This window comes from Carcharodon carcharias, chromosome 10 (genome assembly GCF_017639515.1).
Source record: "Carcharodon carcharias isolate sCarCar2 chromosome 10, sCarCar2.pri, whole genome shotgun sequence".
Lineage (NCBI taxonomy): Eukaryota > Metazoa > Chordata > Chondrichthyes > Lamniformes > Lamnidae > Carcharodon > Carcharodon carcharias.
In genome coordinates, this window is record NC_054476.1 from 20,653,462 (window position 1) to 20,677,560 (window position 24,099).

Genomic DNA, 24,099 nt, shown 5'->3' on the forward strand with positions numbered 1-24,099 from the left:
GCAAACTTAGTACAGTGTAATAAAATATGCTCCACCCAAAGCAGGTATCCATCCCCACCCTCCTGACACAAACCATCAACATGTTTCCCTATTAAATACAGAGACTTATTTAACCCACTGTGCCCAATACTAGTCCTACTCATAATCATCTCATCCCTTCTACACTTCCCAATGAATTTACTAGATAACTCCACATTGTTTTGAATCTGATGTAAATGTCTTCCTTTCTCCTCCATAATCCCCACTTCTGTTGCCATCATGCACAGTTTGTCCCTAGCACTTTGCGTTTTTTATTTACAGTCAGCATGGTCTCACTTTAACAGGCAAATGCCAATTTGATTACCCTATTAATTACCAATTACAAATCAATTATTCATCAAGCACTTACCAATCAATGGCACGTGCGGAAGTCACTTTGTGCACGACATTTTATTAACTGTATCCTGAAATACTCAGAAAAAAAATCTAATAAAACCTGCAAGTCATTCGATTTACAACTTTAATGAAATTAATTTAAACATGGTAATTTGTATTTTATGGCGGGGTTCAGAGATGGTATGGGCCCAAGATGTTTCATTAGATCTATAATATTGCGGTAAAATAGGAGTTGAGGCTGAACTACAAGGTACAATTTAACCAATCGTCTGCACAAACAGAATTTCCCAGGACAAATCAAGTTAGAGCGATGGTTGAATGATGGGACTTAAATGGATTCGATAATGTCCTTCAGCGAAGTTCCTTGAGAACTGATGGACTTCCTAGATCAGGTTCCAAAAATAAAATGTTCTGTCAGGTTTTTTTTTTGCTACATGCCAGGCTGGGAGTCGCTTTTTGTAGGTCATTCGTATCATTTGCTGTGCAAACCCTTGTGTCCATTCCTAATTTCTGACACACTGAAGCATTCTTGTGTTTTGTCAGTGGCTATTTTAAGTTGGAAGCTTGTCGCGTCACAAATTGCACGACCCTAAGGTCCCGAAGAGAAAGGATTTAAATTGGCCTCTTCTGGGGTTGGTGGGGTGAAAACGCCAAGTGATCCGATCACTGTAGGGCAGCCCTTGATGCAGTGTTAGGTAAGGCGAATCCATCTTATTTCTAAATCAATTTTTCAGGACCAATTCTAATTGGGTTTAGAGGACTTTTACCTGTAATATTTCGAACATATCTATCGGCGGATGTTTTCGTTGTAGTGTTTTCATTCATACTATTTTCACTTGCGGTATTTTACTCGCTATCTAAAAGTAAACTAGTGCAAGGAGAAAAACACTGTTAACAAGGTTTGTAGTCATTGTGATTAACACCTCCTTTAAAGTAGAACGCGAAGCATGGTAACGGAGTCCACCCATTGTCAATGTCCCAAGCCGCCCTAAAGAAAATTGAATAAAGTAGTGAATTTAATTGGGGAAGACTGGTTTAGTGTCTAAGGGGGAAAAAAAATAACCAGGATCCCTCTCCACACTCCCCCATCCACAATACAGCAATGCCTACTGGGTGTAATTGTGTGTGAATATCAAGTAGAACAGATTCCAATGCTGCTGTGATGCCTTTCACAGTTGGGCAGCTTCCCAACAGTCACCACTGATGCGCGTGGATGAATAATGGCAATATGTGTGAAATTCTAAATGTACTCGGAACTGCAGCTCAGGGAGTGCTTCGGGGTGGGGTGAGAGAAAATTATTTTAAAGAAACAGTGAGGAATTGTCTTTTTAGAATACCGGTAAGTGTTCTGACCATGACTACGATGACCGGTGCATGGGGTGGGGGAACGGGACAAACCACGAGTGTTTCCTTCTGTTTTTTAGATTGTGAACTTGTTGGTGCCCTGGCATTTCCTTGAGTTCTGGCTGAGCCGCCAGCACAAAATGGGCAAGTCCGCATCACGAGTTGCCAGTGAGTTCAAGCGGAAGGTGTAAAGTTGTGCCAGTCAGTGAAGATGCTCAGCACAGCATCTTTACTAAGTGCAGCCGAAGTCCTGACGGAAAGGGGTTTCTTCAAGCCGTTGTACTGTATGCGTTTAATGATCAAAAATCCTGATTATTACCGGCATCTTCTATTCAGTAGTGTATTTAAGCCATTTCCAATCGGGAATAGCGCTGTGTGTGTGTGGTAGGGTGAGGGGGTGCTTGGTGTGTGTATATATGTGTGTGTGTGTGTGTGTGTGTGTATATATGTGTGTGTGATTTTTCCCGGTGTCTTTAACTATATAGAGTTCTGTTGCCTATATTTTCCAAGAGGTGTAAGCTCATCTTCATTATTGTCAGCTGTAGCTGATAATTTTCTGTGTTGCTGGATTAGCCAAGCAGCCAACATCTTATAATGTTCAAGTACAGCTTCTGCTTTGTTTCTTTTAAAATTGATAATTAGGGAACAAAACAACTCAAAGTGACTTTAATCGGCATTTTCTTTGGAGTGTGGAATTGATTAATCATGTGTGCTCTGCCCAAAGGCAGGTCCTCGGCCCAATGTCAACTGATGCTTCATCCTGAACTGTTTTCCTGGCTGTTCAATGAACGTTTGGTGAGAACAGCACTGCTAACACCATTACAACACTTGGGCATCACCTAGGCATCTTTGTTTAGGCTACGCTGCAATTTTTGGAACCTTTAAAGACAAGACGTGGAGGCAGGTCCCAGTCAATTTACGCAGAATGGGAATTGAACTTGTTGGCGTTGTGGACTCTCTCGCTTGCCATCTAGCCATCTGAGCTGATTGGCTCCTGTCATGAAAATATGATTTTCATAATATTGTAAAGGCAGGTTAGTAATGGGGTTTGGATTAGTTTCTATGTGTGGGTTTTAATTGAATTACAGACAGCTGGTCTGGGTGCTTTGATGTAAAAGAAGGGAAACTAGGTTTGAAATGCTAAATAGGTTGAAGCTTTAGAATTTGAGGTGTGAAGAACATTTGCATTTTTAGCTAAACCAGAGTAGTGAATTTCAAAGACTGTCACATCTAAGCCAAACAATGCGTTTATTTTTCCCAAAGATTACTGATGAGTACTATGAAAGATTTATTATGGAAAAAGTAAAGTTGCAAAGATATATTGGAACAATGGGATTTACATTAAAAAGGGAGGAATGTGTATAAAGAAGATGAGATTTTGCGCAAGGAAGAAGACATTCTAAGTTGCAACAAGTGTAAAAAGCCTCCAGTCTCTATGTACCAAGCTGCTGTCTCCAGGAACTGAAGCTAAGAATCCATTTTAAATCTCCCTGTCCAGAGGTATTGTGTGCTTTGCCTGGGTCTGTTGAAATCTGTGTTGTTTTACTGTTGCCTTAATAGATGTGTAACTGGGAGCTGGATTAATTAGGGGATTTAGGAGTTATCAGAGTAGTGGTTTGTAGACCTATGTATGTGCTTAAAATCATTCCTTTGACTCATGTTTTGTTTTTAAAAAAAAAACCTCTGAAAGACTCTGACTTATTACTGCTGAATTCAAGACAAGCATCTCGAAATAAAAACACATTGCAAAGGAGCTGTAGCAGCTGTTTCAAGTTTCCCTCTAGGATTTGTGCAGCTCAGCATTTGCCATCTGCTGTGCCACAATAGCCCCTGTGCAGTGTCCAGTACATTTGTGCTAACTTTTCTTTTACATGGGTAGTAGTTTCAAACAGAGGACAGCAATGAAAACATCAATAAATCTGTTCGATTTGGTCAAGGTTGTAATTTATCAACCATAGACTGTGGGGGAATATTGTCAGAGCAGTTTGTATGTCTTCCTTTTTGTCAGAAATGTTCAAATCTGTTACAAGGAGAGCCAAGGTTAAATAGTGAAGTCATTAAAGCTCCAAGATAGTGAAAAGTTGGGAAAATATTTATATGTATTCACATTCTTTTTCTATCACAGCAAGATTTCTCATTGAAAATTTACCATTCCATCATTGAAATTTATTTTCCCTTACCTCTGCTAGCTTCCATTATGATTGATAATTTATATTTTGAATGTTTTTGAAAGGGAAGGAGGGGTGGAGGAAAAAAAATCTAATATTCATCACACAACAACAACAACTTGCATTTTTAGAGCATCTTTTTAATATAGTAAACAGTCACATGGAGCAATAGTTTTAATTAAAGAAATATATTGGAGCTTCCTTGGTGGTTTAGGGCATAAAAGGCATCACTTTATGTAATAGCCAAACAAACTAGATGGATAATTGTCAGGAACAGGAACCAAATGTCCAAGAGCACACATGGATGTCAAATAAGAGGATAGGACTGTGATGCACATCAGGGCCAAGTAGCCTGCCAACAACCATTGGCTAGGCATAGGGAAAATCACATCCTGGGTGAGATAGGCAAGGCTGCAGGGGAGTGCAGAACTGTACCCCATCAAGAGTTAGTGCCTCCTTTTTGGGTAATCACTCTGATGTTATCTGGAATGGATCATGCACTGGGTGCACCAAATCTCAGTAAATGGTTTTCAGTGACATGCTAAATACTCTTGTTAATATCGCAATGCATTGTTGCATCTGTGCTTCAAGGGAATCAGCAAAAAAAATTGCCTGAAAACAAAAGTGACCCTTCCACTATAAACAGATAACATTGATATTCAAGGAATTTCTCTGGATCATAGGATAAATCACCTGAACTTCGATCTTGTGCCTTGTTACCTGTAATGCTTTAATTAAATTAGTCCTGTAATCATTCCTTTTTATTCTGTATAAGTATAGCATGTATTAAATCATCCCTACACAAAACAGACTTTTAGTAGAGAATAAACGAGTGATAGAAATTTTTGGTTTTATAAAATTGGTAAACATTGACTATTTTAGTGTATAAAAAGGAATACTAACTACTGAGCATTCTGCTAACAAAATAACACATTTAAAAGTCACACTTTCCTTTTCATTTTTTTAAATGTAAAAAGGGCTTGTATTTATATAGTCCTTTTTCATGACCGCCAAATAACCTCAATGTGCTTTGTAACCAATGAAGTACTTTTGAAATGTAGGCCGGAATTTTCTGTACCCACTGGCGTTGTCCGTGTTCAGTGGTGTGAACGGACAATATGGCATGAAGGCCAAAAATCAGTTTTGGGATGTCATGAAACCAGTTTGCAATTGTCTGCGCCAACCACTGATGGCGGACTATGTTCCTCACCATCGGATCTCAGGAACCTCATTATAATATATCAGCATATCATTATAAAGTCAGCCTGCTGGACTCACCACATCCCCACCCGCTGGATCGTCCGTCCACGTTGGTGGGAAAGCATGCCGATATGTTTCACAACAGTATATATAAGGCCTGCACTTTGTTCAGGGCATCAAGGTTTGTTTGCCTACTTTGCTTTGGTCAGCACTCACAGTCATCAGTGCCAGGCTTCACAGACGACACCACATCACTCTTAGGGGGCTCACGGGTAGGTCTCTACCTACCAGATCCATCATATGTGGGTGGCTTTTCAATGGCCGCAGGGCAAGGTCTTGCTATGGGAAGGGGGAGAAGTGGCCTCAGGCAAGGGGAGAAGCTGCAGGATGAGAGCTGTACTGGGGAAGGAGGGTATCCCAGGGTGTGTGGGAGCACAAGTTGATCAGTTGGTGACAGCTGAGGAGGCAGTCTCCAGAAGAGATAAGGCCAGATGGACAAGAGAGAATGGGTGGTGTCCCTTTTGAGCTGGCAGTGAGTGAGGTGCCAGTGAATGTGTGATGGGCTTGAATGTGAGAGTTGTGATGAGATGGTTCCTGTACCCTGGCTGCAAGGGTGAGATCATTCATCCTCTATCTGCATTTGATGGCCAACCTCTTCTGTGCAACATTGGCACTGATCACCACTGCCATCGCCTACAAAGCCAGAGTGGTAGAGCAGGGGTAGAGACATCACAGCAGGCCTCCACAGTTCGGACTGCATTCTCCTTGCCTTTTATGGCCTTGTCGTCTTTGCTGCAGTCTTGGGCTGAAAGCACAGAGGATGGCTATACTTTAAATGTGCTGCCTGGTGTGATAAAGCGGCGAGGTGAGGGCATGACTGGTGAATCAGAGCCTGCCCACCATGGAAACGGTGTGTATCCTGGGAATACATAATTAATGTGGTGTGTTTGGGATGATATGGTGTGAAAACCCACCATCATGGCTGGTGAGTAAAACGTTTTACCCACCCGCTACCGTACTTAGTGCAAATCTTGGATGATTCCACCTGTAGTCACTCCTATAATATAAGAAATGTGGTAATTGGTTTGCATACACCAAGCTCCCACAAACAGCAATGTGACAATGACCAGGTAAGCTGTTTCTGGTGATGTTGATTGAGGGATACGTATTTTTAATTCATTCACGGGGTGTGGACCTTGTTGGCTGGGCCTGAATTTGTTGCCCATCCCCAGTTGCCCTTGAGGATGGTGGTGGTGAGCTGCTGCCTTGAACCGCTGCAGTCCATTTAGTAAAGGTAAACACACAGTGCTGTTAGGAAAGGGATTCCAGTATTTTGACCCAGCGACAGTGAAGGGACAACGATTATATTTTCAAGTCAGGATGGTGAGTGACTTGGAGCCAAACATCCAAGTAGTGGAATTCCCATATATCCGCTGCCCTTGTCCTTCTAGATGGTAGTGGTCGTGGGTTTGGAAGGTGCTGTCGAAGGAGCATTGGTGAATTCCTGCAGTGCATCTTGCAGATGGTACACACTGCTGCTAATATGTGTCGATGGTGGAGGGAGTGAATGGCCCCACGTCCATAAACAATCAAGCGGGCTGCTTTGACGTGGGTGGGGTCAAGCTTCTTGAGTGTTTTGGGAGCTGTACTCATCCAGGCAAGTGGGGAGCATTCCATCACACTCCTGACTTATGCCTTGTAGATGGTGGACAGGCTTTGGGGTGTCAGGAGGTGAGTTACTCGTCACACGATTCCTAGCCCCTGACCTGCTCTGGTAGCCACACACTAGTCCAGTTCAATTTCTGGTCAATGTTAACCCCCAGGATGTTGATAGTGGGGGATTCAGTGATGGTAATGCCATTGAATATCAAGGGGCAATGGTTAAATTCTCTTTTGTTGGAGATGGTCATTGCCTGACACTTGTGTGGCATAAATGTTACTTGTCAGCCTAAGCCTGGATATTGTCCAGGTCTTGCTGCATTTGGACGTGGACTGCTTCATGATCTGAGCTGTCACGAATGGTGGTGATCATTGTGCAATCATCAGCAAACATCCTCACTTCTAAAACAAAAACAGAATTACCTGGAAAAACTCAGCAGGTCTGGCAGCATCGGCGGAGAAGAAAAGAGTTGACGTTTCGAGTCCTCATGACCCTTCGACAAAACTTGAGTTCGAGTCCAGGAAAGAGCTGAAATATAAGCTGGTTTAAGGTGTGTGTGTGGGGGGCGGAGAGATAGAGAGACAGAGAGGTGGAGGGGGTTGGTGTGGTTGTAGGGACAAACAAGCAGTGATAGAAGCAGATCATCAAAAGATGTCAACGACAATAGTACAATAGAACACATAGGTGTTAAAGTTAAAGTTGGTGATATTATCTAAACGAATGTGCTAATTAAGAATGGATGGTAGGGCACTCAAGGTATAGCTCTAGTGGGTTTTTTTTTAATAATGGAAATAGGTGGGAAAAGGAAAATCTTTATAATTTATTGGAAAAAAAAAGAGAGAAGGGGGAAACAGAAAGGGGGTGGGGATGGGGGAGGGAGCTCACGACCTAAAGTTGTTGAATTCAATATTCAGTCTGGAAGGATTCAACAACTTTAGGTATTGAATTATTGAATTCAACAACTTTAGGTATTGAATTATTGAATTCAACAACTTTAGGTCGTGAGCTCCCTCCCCCATCCCCACCCCCTTTCTGTTTCCCCCTTCTCTCTTTTTTTTTCCAATAAATTATAAAGATTTTCCTTTTCCCACCTATTTCCATTATTAAAAAAAAACCCACTAGAGCTATACCTTGAGTGCCCTACCATCCATTCTTAATTAGCACATTCGTTTAGATAATATCACCAACTTTAACTTTAACACCTATGTGTTCTATTGTACTATTGTCGTTGACATCTTTTGATGATCTGCTTCTATCACTGCTTGTTTGTCCCTACAACCACACCAACCCCCTCCACCTCTCTGTCTCTCTATCTCTCCGCCCCCCACACACACACCTTAAACCAGCTTATATTTCAGCTCTTTCCTGGACTCGAACTCAAGTTTTGTCGAAGGGTCATGAGGACTCGAAACGTCAACTCTTTTCTTCTCCGCCGATGCTGCCAGACCTGCTGAGTTTTTCCAGGTAATTCTGTTTTTGTTTTGGATTTCCAGCATCCGCAGTTTTTTTGTTTTTATCCTCACTTCTAACCTTTATGGAAGGAAGGTCATTGATGAGGCAGCTAAAAATGGTTGGGCTGAGGACATTACCCTGAGGAACTTCTGCAGTGATGTCCTGGAGCTGAGATGATTGACCTCCAACAACCACAACCATCTTCCTTTTATGCTAGGCATGACTCCAACCAGCAGAGCGTTTTCCCCCGATTCCTATTGACTCCCGTTTTGCTAGGGTTCCTTGATGCCACACTCGGTCAAATGCTGCCTTGATGTCAAGGGCAGTCACTCTCTCTTCACCTTGGGAGTTCAGCTCTTTTTTGTCCATATTTGAACCAAGGCTGTAAAGAGGTCAGGACCTGAGTGATGCCCTGTTTGGGTTCCACCAGGGTCAGTAAGCAGGTTATGTTAAGCAAGTGCCACTTGATAGCACTGTCGATGACCTCTTCCATGCTTTACTCATGATCGAGGATAGATTGATGGGGTGGTAATTGGCCAGGTTGGATTTGTCCTGCTTTTTGTGTACAGGACATACCTGGGCAATTTTCCACATAGCCAGATAGATGCCAGTGTTGTACTGGAACAGCTTGGCTAGGGGCGTGGCAAGTTCTGGAGCACGAGTCTTCAGTACTATTGCCAGAATATTGTCAGGGCCCAAAGCCTTTGCAGTATCCAGTGCCTTCAGCTGTTTCTTGATATCTCGTGGAGTGAATCGAGCTGGCTGAATACTGGCATCTGTGATGCTGGGGACCTCCAGAGGAGGCCAAGATGGATCATCCACTCAGCACTTCTGGCTGAAGATTATAGAAAGTGCTTCAGTCTTATCTTTTGCACTGATATGCGGGGTTTCTCCATCATTGAGGATGGGGATATTTGTCAAACCACCTCCTCCCAGTGAGATGTTTAATTGTCCACCACCAGTCACGACTGGATGTGGCAGGACTGCAGGGCTTAGATCTGATCCGTTGTTTAAGGGATCGTTTAGCTCTGTCTATCACCTTGCTGCTTATGCTGTTTGGCTCGCAAGCAGTCCTGTGTTATTGCTTCACCAGATTGACAATGTGCCTGGTGCTGTTCTTGGCATGCCCTCTTGCACTCTTCATTGAACCAGGATTGATCCCATGGTTTGATGGTAATGAAGTGGGGGATATGCCTGGCCATGAGGCTACAGATTGAGTTCAAGTACAATTCTGCTGCTGATGGTGCACATGGATGTCCAGTCTCAAATTGCTAGATCTGTTCTCAATCTATCCTATTTAGCATGGTGGTAGTGCCACAACATGATGAAGGGTATCCTCAACGTGGAGGTGGGACTTTGTCTCTGCAATGACTTGTGCGGTGATCACTCCTACCGATACTGTCATCTGCGCAGGCAGGTTGGTGAGGAGGTGGTCAAGTATGTTGTTCCCTTACCACCTGCCACAGACCCAGGCTAGCAGCTATGTCATTTAGGGCTTATCAATAGTGGTGCTACCGAGACACTCTTGGTGGTGGACATTGAAGTCCCTCACCCAGAGTACAGTCTGTGCCCTTGCCACCCTCAGTGCTTCCTCCAAGTGATGCTCAACATGGAGAAGCACTGATTCATCAGCTGAGGGGGTGCGGTACGTGGTAATCAACGTGAGGTTTCCTTGCCAATGTTTGACCTGATGCCATGATGCTTCATGGGGTACAGAGTCAATGTTAAGGACTCCCAGGGCAACTCCTTCCCGACTGTATACCACTGTGCTGCCACCTCTGCTGGTGATGATGATGTCTGGGGCATTATCTGTAAGATATGATTCCATGAGGATGACTATATCAGGTTGATACTTGACTAGGCTGTGAAACAGCTCTCCCAATTTTGGCACTAGCCCCAAGACTTTGCAGGGTTGACAGGTCTGAGTTTGCCATTGTAATTTCTGGTGCCCAGGTTGATGCCAAGTGGTCTGTCCATTTTTCTTTAGACTTGCACTAGCACTCCCTCAGTACTGCACAAGTCTCAGCTTTGATTTTTGTGCCCAACCCCTGGAGATGGACTCGGAACAGGAACTTTGTAATTTAAAGGCAAGTGTGCTATCAATTGAACTACAACTGACACTGCCACATAATAAAAACACATTCTTCATTTTCAAGAAGAATGTCGCTCCTAATGTTTGTAGTGGAGTTCCCCAAGGGTCGGTATAGATCTTGGTGTGCAGGTGACAATTATAAAGTTTGCAGGCTATGTGAAACTTGGGAGAATTGTAAACTGTGAGAAGGGCAGTGTAGAACTTCAAAAGGACATTGACACATTGGTGGAGTGGGCAGATAGGTGGCAGATGAAGTTCAATGTGGAGAAGTGTGAAGTGAAGCACTTTGTTACAAAGAATATGGAGAGACAGTATAAAATAAAGGATACTATTCTAAAAGGATATGCAGGAGCAGAGACCTGGGAGTAAATGTACATAAGTCATTAAAGGTGGTAGGACAGGTAAATACAGTTGTTTCTAAAGCATACAGAATTCTAGGCTTCATTAATAGGGGCATAGAGTACAAGAGCAGGGATGAACTTATCTAAGACTCTGGTTAGACCTCAGCTGGAGTATTGTGTACAGTTCTGGGCACCACACAATAGGAAGGATGTGAATGCATTGGAGGGAGTGCAGAAGAGGTTTATAAGAATGGTTCCAGGGATGAGCCACTTCAGTTATGAGGAAAGATTGGAGAAGTTGGGACTGTTTTCCCTGGAGAGGAGAAGGCTGAGAGGAGACTTGATAGAAGTTACCAAAATCATGAGGGTCTGGACAGTATAAATGGGAAGAAACTGTTCCCACTCGTAAATGGATCGAGAACCAGTTTTAAGATGTTTTGCAAAAGAAGCAAATGAAAGGTGAGGAAAAAAAACAAGTAGTTAGAGTTTTGGAATGCACTGCCTGGAAGTGTGGTGGGGGCAGGTTCAATTGAGGCATTCAAGAGAACATTGGATGATTGTTTCTATTTAGATAATGTATAGGGTTACGGGAAAAAGACAGGAGATTGGCACTAAGTTAAGATGCTCCGAGAACTGGTGCAGACAATGGGCCGAATAGCCACCTCCTACACTGTAACGATTCTGTGATATTTCTCTTTTTAATACCACAATGGAGTCCTTTTATATGCAGAAGTTTTATATTTTTGTAAATATCTGAGCTCACGATGTCTAAAATCTATGTAAAAATGCTGTTGCCCTTATCATCTCCAACCAACAACATACAGCTAAAAGATGTTAAAAACCTGAGGCTCATGATCTATATTCCTATTTATATATTTAGCAATGTTTATTATTCAGAGAAAGTTCTAGGATTCTCTAGTGCCTGCCAGCATTTTGAAGTCTGTACTTTGCACCTTGAATAAATTAAGAACTGCAGACATGTAGACCTGATATTTTTGTTACACAGCCAAATGGAAACTTAGTTTTGGCCACAAGCATTAAAATGCCTCAGTTAAATTTGAGAAGGCCAGAGTATAAATAGGGTGTATTCCTGTAGTGTAGGAGAAGGAGTATTTAAAATGAGGGAATAACTTGCACTGTCAACATTGCGTTTTACTATCCTCTATAAGCTACACATGTCACTTTAAAAATGGTTTTACCATCGAAATTTAGATTTTCTTCATCAAGTAGAAGTTTTTATTTTACTTTTGTTTAAACAGGATCCTGTTGTTTACCAACCTGTTTGAGGTGTAAGGTTTGAAATTAAGTTAGTCAAGGTTCCCATTTGTAATATTCAGAAATATATTCCCCATCTTTACTGAAAAGTGCACATATCATGACAGCACATGATTAATCCTAGCTGGGATGCTCCCTTGGCCAAGAAGACTTGCTGCTTCAGCTTACACATAAGCACCAAGCCCACTGGATGATGTGGTTCAGGGCTATTAGTGCCTGTGGAGCCACAGGTGAGTATAATTCCTACTGATTCCGATCCTCTGCCGATTTGTGTTCTTGAATCAGCCATTAACAGGCATGTTGGAATGGTCTGAGGTGACTTGTCCTCCAACTTTCTAGTCCTGAAGAGAAACGTTTTAGCCCCTGATGTACTTTTTTATAATGTATAATCTGAATTTGGAAAGATTGATATCAAGCCTCCACCATCCCCCTTCCCAACTGCATGCAGATCTCACATTTTCATACTGTGCTGTGCGTCCACACTCTGATAGACCAAGTCATATAATGGACATCCATGCCTCTGGGCATATGAGATTCCAGGATCTTGGCTAAACCAGCCTTTCTTCAGTTGGCATGTAAGAGTGTCAGCAGAGGATATTATAATGAACTGATTCCACTTGCACATTTTTGAAAATTTGAAGAACATTGGCTACAGATGCTGAGCTAACTATTTGTATTGTATGTACTTGCAGTGTGTTACACTGAATTAGCTCAATTTTGATTGTTTTAGTAGCTGACTGCAAGACCCACAAATGTTGTGTTGTCCAACAGCAAATGCAACAAGTTCTGATGCAAAAGTCCGAAGGAACTCTATTATAGAAGAACCTTCAAACATGCATGTCTTGTCACTGGTGTGCTGACACGTTGTGTCTTCCAGTGAGAACACCACTATACTGTTCTAACCAAGCTTATGCTGTATACTTCCTTGTAGCTGCCTTGGCTCAGTGGTCGCAGTCTTCGCTCAGAATGTTGTTTTGATCCAAGTCCTGTTTAAGAGACTTGGGCACTCAGTCTAGGTTGACAGTCCAGTGCACTGAGGGAGTTGTTGGAGATACTGTATTTTGACTGAGATATAACCAAGCCCCAATTTAACCTCTCAGTTGGATGTAAAAGATCTCATCCCATTCCTCAACCGCCATTACGTTAATGTTTGCCAGATGTTGTGCGCAATTTGGGTGCTACATTTCTTGCGTTATGACAGTGACTACATTTAAATGATCTCATTAGTTGTAAAGCACCTTGGTACACCCTGAGTTTGTGAAAGTCATTGTAAGGTTTTTTTTCAAATCTTGTGTTATAAGAATAACTGAAACTGATCTGGGAGACTGTCGCTGACGGCTGTGACCACTGAAGGCTGACTGACTGACTGTCTGGAAGGGCATTGGAAGAGGCGAGCAGAAATGAAAATCTCAGCTGGCCAAAAAGAGGGTCCAGAAAAAATGGAGGCCAGTGAACCGTGCACTTTCTCGGCCCACTGTCTCCCTCTGCAGCAAATGTGGCCGGGGTTACCATGCCAGAGTGGGGCTCCTGCGCCATGCCGGGTGATGCTTAACAGAGTTGATCATCCACCGTGCAAACCGTCATTAAGGGACAGAAGGCTACCACCAAACTAGTTAAGTCAAAGCTCGGCTGTGAAAGATTGCTTTCCTCCTTGGTTCACTGACAGTTGCTGTCCTGAAAATTAACCTAATTGTTCAGTTAGATATAAACCAAGGTAACATTTGCACAAACATTCAGATTAGTAACAGGATAATATATACATATGATGCAGCTCCACCATCCTGCTGATACCTTTCACCTTATCTAAAATCTACAATCTGATATCTGTAGTGCAAGCAAAAACATTTTTAAAAACATCAGCTCTTATACACACAACTTTAATCTGTGTTTTTCATGAAAATGTCTAGAGGCCACAGGCAAATAACAATTTTTCAGGCAAAGTACAAGTTTAAAAATTAGTAAGCAGTTTATCCAATTTTTTTTTGGAAAATGGCAGCTATGCATCCACGCCCCTTGGAATGGTAGCTTACAGTCATTGGTGTTAACCCTGTCTGATTGGTAGCATTCTTGCCTCTGAGTCAGAAGGAAATGGTTTCAAATCCCACCCCAGGAACATAAACCAAAAATCCAGACATTTTTCGATGTCCATGCCTATATATTTTATTCCACCGAGTGTAGCCCTATTCTCTTTGTTCTCCCCCATTGGTGGCAGAGGACTTAACTATCTGGATTATATTCCCTTGAATCCTTAACCCAAACTTCTCAATCTCTTCACCTCCCTTTCAAAAAAATCTTTGAAAAACTCATCTCTCTGTCCATGTTTTTACTCACCTCTCCTTTCCTGGCTCAATGACTTTTTTTTTTCATTGTATCAATCTTGAAGTGCTTTGAGACATTAAAGTGCTATTTAAACCTAAATTGTAATTGTAGTACAGAGATATGGGCATATGGAAATACAAAAATTATCCATACAAGTAATCTAGAGACCTGGGTTATGCGAGCAGAGGAGATGGGCTAGTTTTTTTTCCTAACAAAACGAGAGTGGCAGAGACTGTAGAAGAAGCATATGTTTCAGAACATTATGAAATGCTTAGCCTTGTTCACAGAACTTTACAGCAGTGAAGGAGGCCCTTGGGCTTGCCATGCCTGTACTGGTTCTGTCAAGTGCTATCCAATTAGTTCTGCTCCTCCTGCACAGTAAAAGTTTTTGTCTTCGAATGCAGTATATATGCAATTCCATTTTGAAAGTTGCTATTGAATCAGCTCCACCATCCTTTCAGACAGTATTCTTCGCAATGTAAAAGAAATTCTCCTCCCCTTTTTCCTGGCTCTCCTTGCCAACTATCTTTAAATCTGTGCCTTATTGTTGCTGACCCTCCTGCCAGCAGAAACCGTTTCTCCTATCTACTTTATTAAAACCCCTCATAATTTTGAATACTCTTTATTAAATCTCCCCATGTAACTGAACTCTGTCATCCCTGCTACCATTCTAGTAAATCTTTTCTACACCCTCTCTAAAACTTGTCACACCTTAGGGAGGAAGGCACGATATTTAGCCACATTGAGACCATATTTCAAATAGTGTGCATTGCACTGGTTACTGTACCTCCTATTCAAAAAGACATCACTACATTTAAATATGGGTCTGAATAATTCTGGACTCGACCACTTGCCACAGACAGGCCATGGTAGTATCAAAATTCTTTCTTCTTCCTATTTTCTATTTATTTGTCGTCTTAAAGAGTAAAAATGTATGTAAATGGGACTGAAGGGCAATTGTAGAGTATCTAAATCTGATGATGCCACTGCCTAGAGGAGTGAAGACCTCCACATGAGGCGCTCCTGAAGGTGTAAGTACTTCCAGCAATGAAGGTGAGCCAGTCAAGTAGCATTGGATGGTAGAGGGAACTGTTTTATTCCAGCGATGACTGGACTGTCAATCTAGTACTTGTGGTTTCTTCCCTCCACTGTTCTTTGTGGGGTTTTCTCATGACTGAGGAAAATCCTCATCAAGAAATTTTGGAAAGGTGCAACTGGAAATTGAAAGCTAGCACATTTTCATTTCTTGCTAGTGTCCGGTGCTTTGCATTCTGGCCTACCCTATAAACAAGCAGAAGTGGCTCTGCATTACCAGGTGGAGTATGCATTTCCTGTGTGCTAATATTTACCAGCTATCTGTAACGATTCCAGAACAAATGGACAGTTCCCTTTTTTTTTGTGGAAAGTTGTACCATTGGCCTGTGAAAATTTTCATTTTCCATGACATCATTTATGAAAAAGACATGGAAAATTAAGTGGGACACCTATCATAAACTAAATTGAAGCTTCATATTTTTCATTTTCACAGGAGCTGCCACATTAATATTTTGTGTGTCTAACATATCTGCAGAATAGATGTAATGATGCCTTCATGCTGAGGGAGCCTGTTTCAATTGAATCTTAAATTGGTTTTTACATTGTGCACAATTATTTTAAGTAATTTAAAATTAATGGGATTAAGAATGAAAGCAGGATAAATCAGATGGAATAGTGCTGTGACAAATTGAAGGTAAAAATGAAGCCAACTGCCAGTAGGTGCTCTTGAACTAAACAAAAACTGTACAGCACAATCTTGCATTATGGAAATAGTGACTCATTTTGTAATGTGGCAACATAGCAACAGCTATAGTGAAACCTTTTGAAGCAGTGTGTGTTTAGGAAAAATCATCATTAGCACTGTCACTGGGGCTTCTAACCCATCTATTCCGGGATCCTTATCAAGGTATTCCAGACATTTCCCTTTCTTCATTACTGATACTGCACCAGAATCAGCCATGATGACACAGCTAATCTATCCAGCCTGACAGTCAATGGTATCTTATCACTGCCTGTGAGATATTGATTCTTGTCTCGCTGAAATAGAGCAGCAGCTGGCATTAGACAATGAAAATAAACGCTCCCTGCAGGTTCCTAGGGTTTTCCAAGTAATTCAATAAAATCAATTGTACAAATGTCAAGATTTGTATCATGTAGCAAGATTATACAGTAACTGCAATCAATATGTGAATATTTTTGAAGTAACCCTCTAAAATTTTCAGTTTTGTAACAAATTCATTTAAATTAGGAAGAGTATGGAATGAGCTTTGCTTGTTTATTTGGATATGTATTCTATATTTTTGTGATGCAATAAAAATGGGTCACTGCACCATTGTTGATCAAATCTGAAAAGTGGAACTGTAGGGCAGCCTATGTAATTATAAGGGCAACAAGCATTACTGATTGGAAGTGACATTACAAAGAATATTTGGATTTTATTTGAACTGCTGGCACTTCTCTAAACAACATTGGTGTTTTTGTGATTTACTGTACAGTAGTAGTAGTATATATTTGATAAAATAAATCAAATGCAGGATTTAAAGGAAGTCTCTAACAAAAAAAAATGCAATGTTTCGTATTTTCTTAGGACATTTAATCCTGTTTTAAAGGGGTCATAAATGTTGTTATTGTTGTCCATTTGAGAAGTCTTGCATGTTTATCAGAAACCTTTTATTTTCTAATTTGTTAAAGGCTTTACATTCTTAGATTCATTTCTTAAGGGGAATTTATGCATGTCGATAAAGATATCTATATAAAATCTTCATGAACAGTATTGTTTACTGATCATGTTTCAATGGAGAGAAATCCAAGGCAGATTGTAAAACATCTTTTGGTTTATTTCTGGAAGTACTAATCTCTTGCTCTCTTGAGCAAATGGTGTCATTTGTCCGCCACTGTTAATGGAGGCACCTTTGTGCCAAGCAACCATGAGAATTCCAATAAAAGACCATAATGGGAAACAGACTCGAGCTGTCATTCCGAGTCCGAGGATAATGGTAGGCTGATAATAGATTATGGTACAGTATCTGTTTGACAGTGACATTTTGTGGCATTCAAGGATCAGGACCACAAAAATAGAGAAGAGAATGGGGAAAAGATATTCTTAACACTGGCTTTTAAATTGTGGCAGTATGTAAAGTCTTAAACTCCATTTCTCAAAATTGTTTAGGGAACTGAAATGCATTAGAAGTGGCCACAGGAGGTTTGTACTGAGATTTGCTGTTAATATTCTGAAGTAACATCTGCTACAAGCCAATTGAAATAAATTTCTATTTGTAGATGAGAGACCTAAACATTTTTATTACTATGCTGTTTTGCATGATATAAAACACATTGCTGCTGGGATTTAAATCCAGTAATTACATATTATTAGAAGAACACAGGAAAAGCCAAATTGCAATTGGTAGGTCACAGTGAGCAGGAACATTTTTTTTGATAACTAGTGAATCTCCCATGGCAGTGCTCACAAATCAGAAAATATTGGGCTTTGAGGACAAGAGTAATGCAGTGTGTATTATTCTGCTGCTAAGATGCAAGTGCATGCAATTTGGCCCATCCTTTAAAATCACTAAGTCTGATATGGTAAATAGATACAATGATTGAAACATAATTGTTTATTTGTAGATTGGCAGCTGCTTGTAAATCACCAGACCCTCCAACTGAGTCTTTTTATTTTGAACAAAATTTTTTTAAAAATCTTGATTTGCATCAGCAACTGGGTGTGACATTCTGGTAAACACAAAACATGTGCAAATATATCTCAATCAGCTGCATTTGAATCAATCCTTCAATGAGGTTTGAAGTGCCACACATCAAAAAAAATAGTTAAAAGGGTTACATAATTAATTTTTCTTTAAGCCTAGAAATATAGAATCTACAGCACAGATGAGGCCATTCAGCCCAAAGGATTTTGCCAATTTTTATTCTTCACACAAACCTCCTCCCTCTCCATTTCACCCTATCAGAAATTCTTTCTGTTCATTCTCCCTAGTGTTTATCCACATCCCCCTTAAATTCAGCTATGTTGTTCGCTTCAATGAACCTCCGCAGTCTCTGAGCAGAAAAGTTTCTCACCCTCGTTTTCCAAAGCCCTCTGTGCCTTCAGCCCTCCCTATATCTGCAGCCTCCACCCACCCTACAAAACTTCAAAATCTTAGCAGTCCAATTCTAGCCTAACCCTGATTTTTAATCACTCCACCATTGGGGGGGATGTGCTTGTTGTTTTCTAGGCATTAAACTCTCAAATTCCCTTGCTCAGTCGCTTTAGTTTCATCCCTCTCCTTCAAACCTATCTCTTTGCTCATGCCCAAAAGTTTGGACTTTTGCCTTATGTGCCTTAGCGTCGTCAAATTTTACTTGATACTCCTGCGAACTGCCTTGTATGTTTTACTCTGTTAAAAGTACCATGTAAATGTGTGCTGCTGTGTTTTTTGTTTCAACCAAACTTATGGCAGGAAATCTTATGGATGTTCCACCCCAGATTCTTCTGGTGACTATGGAAGCTTTTGAGTCCTGTCCTCTCCTGAAATTGATAGGCTTTCTACATGGGTGTGAATGATATTGATGAATAAATTGCACTAATGTCTTGTGATTATTTGTCGATTCCAGTTTGTTTTCTAGACTTTGGATCATTTATTTTCTGAGGAGATGCCGCAGTGGGGTGGTGGAGCCAAGTGCGCTGCTTGTGAGAAGATTGTCTACCATGCTGAGGAGATACAGTGCAACAGCAGAAGTTTCCACAAAACCTGCTTCATTTGCAGTAAGCCTGCTTTTATCAGGTCCCCACTATAAGCTTTCAGAAAAGATCAGGTCCAACAAGTGCTTGGCAGCAGGATTTTTACCCCCACCTTCCATTTTGCAAAATTCCCTTTGTGTGATCAGCTCATTGATTTCCAGAGATTTCAGTCCCATTGTTGCTCCTAAACATCAATTGCTGATTTCAGATTTACCCCACCAGACTGTCAATAACAGGAAACTCATTACTTAGCAGCATTTTCAATTATTTTGTATTTTACTGTTTGGCCGCATAACTACCCATCTACACTCATTTAAAGGATACTCTTATTTGGTTAGGGCTGGCTAAATTGTTATAATCTAAAATCGGAATTGTATATTTCACCAGCAGTGAGTGCTATCTAATTTTATGGAGAATACCAAGAATTGTAGATCAAAGTTTCTTTTTGGTTTTCTTCCTGTGCAAAATCTGTGTTCCAATCAACACTGCCAGTTTTCGTAAGTACATATTTGAACTGCTAGAGATCTCTGTTTTTATTACGAACAAGGCTGTCAATAAATAGGCATACTGAGAGAACATTTGGTTGGGGGAGTTGAGGGGGCAGGGGCTGGTGGTAATTGTTGCAGGGAGGTTGTAAACTTTTTAAGCAAAGGACACCAGTTAAATGATGTGCCTGTTTCTGTTCAGGCTTTCTTTGTCTTTTTATGTTCCCTGATATGATACCTGGGAATCAGCTTGTGAAAAATAGCTAAATAAGTGAAATTGCGATGCTCCGTTACAAACGAGGATGTGTTTCCAGAGATGCAGCAGCCGAAGAATTATATCTAACCTACTGCATATCCATTTCGAGCCTTTTCTGAAATGTATCTGGAATTGGCTTCACGTCTATACCAAGCCACGACTGAATCTGCCTCCATCAAACTCTCAGGCAGTGCATCCCAGATCCTGGCCATTTGCTGCATTTTTTTCCTCAGGTCACTGCTTCTTTTCCAATCACCTTAAATCAATGTCCTCTGGTTCTCGATCCTTCCACCAATGGGAACAGTTTCTCCCTATCTATTCTGCCCAGGTGCCTCATGTTTTGGAACACATCCATCAAATCTCTTCTTAAACTTCTCTTCTCCAAGGAGAAGAGCCCCAGCTTCTCATTCCTATGTATGTAACTGAAGTTTCTCATCCCTGGAACTATTCTCTTCTTTTCTGTACCCTTAAATCTTCTTGTCCTTTTAAAGTGTGGTGCCCAGAACTGGATATGATACTCCAGTTGAGGCCAACTTAACTTGCTTTTGCACTCTGTGCCCCTCTTTGTAAAGCCCAGAATTCTGTATGCTTTCTCAACCTGCCTTGCCATTGTCAATAGTTTCTGCACATTTAGCACCAGATGCCTCTGCTCCCTTTATTTTTTATTGCTTTCCTACCAAAATCACTTTACACTTCTCTGCATTAAGTTTCAATTGCAACTACTGTGTCCACCCATTCCATCAGCCTGTCCATGTCCTGTTGAAGTCTATCATTATCCTCATCACTGTTCACTTGATTGTGCCTTGTATACCCATATCTAGTATTATATTTTCTTTCTTTGCAAACCAGTGTTTTTTCAATACAGACATGCTTTTGAGTGTTTGATCTTTTAAAATAGATTCATCAGCAACCATCAACCTCTGCTTTTGTTGTTTTTTTGTTGTTTTTCAGTGATCTGTAGAAAAGCCCTAGACAGCACTACAGTTGCTGCACATGAAGCTGAAATCTACTGCAAGGCTTGCTATGGCAAGAAGTATGGACCAAAGGGTTATGGCTATGGTCAAGGTGCTGGAACCCTTAGCTCCGAGACCCTAGAAAATCCGGGCACCCATCAAGTGGAGTAAGTGTTTGTTTAATTAATAGAACATGTTTATGAAGAATGAATTAGTTCATTTTGGTAAGAAAAACAGGGAGAGGCAGTATAAAACCAAGGGTACAATTCTAAAGGGAGTGCAGGAGCAGAGGGACTAGTTCTTGATGCTCTCTTGAGTGGGAACAGTTTCTCACTATTTACATTGTCCATACCCCTCAGGATCTTGAATACCTCTAAGTCTCCTTTCAGTCTTCTTTTCTCCAAGGAAAACAGTCCCAACCTCTCAAATCTGTCCTCATAGCTACAGTTCTTTATCCTTGGAATCATTTTTGTGAATCTCCTCTGTACTTGTTCCAATTATTTCACATCCTTCCTCAAGACTGGCACCCAGAACTGGATGTAGCACTCCAGATGAGGCCTAACTAGTGTCTTTATACAAATACAACATGACCTCCTTACTCTTGTACTCAATGCCCTCATTAATAAAGCCTAAGATACCAAATGTTTTAACTGCTCTCAACATGCCCTGCCATCTATAATGACTTATGTACATATACACCAAAGTCCCTCTATTCCTGCACCTCCTTTAGAGTTTCTCCCTTTATTTTATACTGTCTCTCTGTATTCTTCCTGCCAAAATGAATCATCTCACACTTCTTTGCATTGAACTTCATCTGCCACCTGTCTGCCCAATCCACCAACATGTCTATGTCCTTTTGAAGTTCAAGACTATCCCCATCACAGTTGACAACGTTTCCAATCTTCATATTGTCTGCAAATTTTGAAATCATACCCTGTGGTGCATTGCAGCTGAGCTCGGGGCTATCATGGTTGGTCGTTGCCATGTGTTATTTTTATGCAAAGGTTACGGACATGGTTCAGGAATGGGACTCCTAACTGATTTTATTTTTCTCTCACTGCCTAACCCAGACCAACTGTATCTTTTTTTTAAAATTTGTTCTTGGGATGCAAGGTCAACACTTATTGCCCATGAGAAGGGGGTGGTGGACCACTTTCTTGAATTGCTGCAGTCAATTTAATTTTCTGTAACAGTTTGATGCAACTTTTAGAACATTTCGGGGGGCAGTTAAGGTTCAGCCACATTGCTGCACATCTGGAGTCACACATGTAGGTCAGACTGGGTTAGAAGAGTTATTGAGCAGCAGTGTATAATTTGTGAAACAAATATTTGGTGGTGTGAAGGTATGTTGATAAAACGTAATTGCAATACCAAATAGAACAGTCCCAAATCTAATTTCTGGTTTGTGGTGAGGCACCTGATCTTAGCCGAGGTTTTAATAGGGGCACTACAATTGGCTGCCTTGACCTTGCAAGATTTTGATACTAATTTTTAGGGTTCTTTGGCCTGAATATTTCAAATGACAGGGTCTTGCACTTCCTGCCCAAGATCTAAGCCCATGGATTTTCGGGCTTCCCTCACGATGAGTCCTCCTGTGAGGCTGGGTGGGAAATGGCCCTTAAGTGGCCAATAATTTGCCACCTAAGGGCCTCAGTTGGGGCAAGGGTAGCTTTCCATTAGAGGCCTTGCCTATCCCAGTGTAAAATCGCTGAGGGTTCAGGGTGGGCAGGAACCTGGAGGGAATCCGTCCCCTCAATTTCATGCTTGCATCACGTGCACCCCCTCCCCCTCCAGCTACCCACTGCCTTAAAACCTGCTGGTGGGGGAAGTGTAAAATTCTGGCCTACGTTGGTCTGAAGTAACATTAGTGGATTTTATCTTGATCACTTTTTAAACGGTTCAGTTTGAATTTCTGCTAGTGGGACCATTTACAGTTTAGGCAACTGTTTGCCAGGAACAGGCATTAATGGATTTTATTACATTAAAGGTACCAAAATATCGGGGTTCAAGGAATTGCTTTTAATTACACTGTGCAGTTGAGGGCTTCTTTGTCGGCTTTAAAGAAATAAACATAAGGTTTTGACTCAGCAGCTTGAACTTAGATCTTGTTTAAAGATAAGGTGCCATACTGTAGCTTGGATTTTCTGGCCCTGTCACGGCAGGACCTGTTGCAAGAGATTCGGTGGCCCAGCCAAAAATCCATTGACTTTCGGCAGGACTGGATGATTCCAGTGGTGGGCGGGGTCAGAAAATCCCACCCAATGAAATGGCTGTGAAATTACACCCTATGTGTTTGATTAGGTTTTGGTTTACTAAATGCCTTAAGTGATTAACCATATCTGTAGGGCAGAACATCTGTATTGGAGGAAAACCTTTCCTTCCTGATGTTATGGTAGGTAGGAAGTGTTATTAAAATTTGCTCTTAAGGCTTTAGTATCTGTGGGACTTGGATTAAAATATGTTGATGTGAATGTTTACAATAGGTTGTGTTATTGATAAGAGGATGTGACATTGTGTAATTGACCTGTATGTACTAGGATGTCATTTGCTCACAATGGAATGTACCTCCAGGGGCCCAGGGATAAGGGATGGACATTTGTCTTCAGTCTATATGACCCTAGTTATGGAGATGGGGTGACCATCACCCTCAAATCAATGAAAGAGGGTAATTTGGACCACTCCCAAATAAGGATGAGAAGTAGGGATAAAAGTTGGAAAATCAAAGCCTTTGTTGGCACTGTTTTACCATGGCTACCGTGGTGTGATTCTTCTGTGATACTGAAAAGACAGACAATTTTAATCCACTCTCTGCCACTGCAGATGAGATCAGCATAGATCAGACTAAGATGATTTTCCCAACTCTGCCATCAGGGAAAGCTTAGCCATGTATTTGTTAATAGTTACTAAGTTTTGAAAGCGGTTTACTCTTTGGGAAACCGGTAACTTTTTTTTTGAGGAGCTAGAGCATCATTTTAATTGTGTAATGCATTTAATCTATTTATAACACTTGGAGATGTGCAAATATTGAAAATTGGAATGTATCTTTTAATTTGCCTAAGTAGCCAAGCCATACCTACTGACTGATCTTCAGCCATAAGAAGCCTGAGCTTAGCTGTTTAGTATCTCCAATTCATTATACCTATCACACTTGCTTCATACTTTGACAAAATGTCACTTTTATTTAATCTACCTCTCATTTTCTTTTCTTCTAAGGACTAAATCTCATCATTCTGTAAACCCCAGCTCCTCCAAATTTGCTCATAAGTTTGGTGGTGCAGAAAAGTGCCCACGATGCAGCCACTCTGTGTATGCAGCCGAGAAGGTGATTGGAGGAGGAAAGGTATGAAAATATAGCAATAAGAAATTCTTTCAGTGGTCGAACAGGAAGAAGGCGGCTAAGCAAGAGGT

At 41.2% G+C, this 24,099-nt stretch overlaps 1 protein-coding gene and 1 non-coding gene across 5 annotated transcripts in view; both read left to right on the top strand.

Annotated features, from left to right (window-relative positions):
• Positions 1 to 822: 822 nt before the first annotated feature.
• csrp3 (cysteine and glycine-rich protein 3 (cardiac LIM protein)) overlaps positions 823 to 24,099 on the top strand; it is a 52,110-nt gene continuing 28,833 nt past the window's right edge. The window contains exons 1-4 of one of the 4 annotated variants that reach the window (XM_041197806.1): positions 823 to 1,070; positions 18,871 to 19,021; positions 20,690 to 20,858; positions 23,905 to 24,031. In XM_041197806.1, the coding sequence (XP_041053740.1) occupies positions 18,910 to 19,021; positions 20,690 to 20,858; positions 23,905 to 24,031 (408 nt within the window). In that variant the 5' untranslated portion in view covers positions 823 to 1,070; positions 18,871 to 18,909. Of the gene's footprint in view, positions 1,071 to 1,561; positions 1,715 to 2,462; positions 2,754 to 18,870; positions 19,022 to 20,689; positions 20,859 to 23,904; positions 24,032 to 24,099 lie in introns of those variants that run through there. The other 3 variants (XM_041197809.1, XM_041197807.1, XM_041197808.1) reach the window with 3 other exon arrangements.
• Positions 2,483 to 2,599, top strand: LOC121283721. The gene has a single exon (XR_005944361.1). It is a non-coding gene; the product is annotated as a U4atac minor spliceosomal RNA (small nuclear RNA).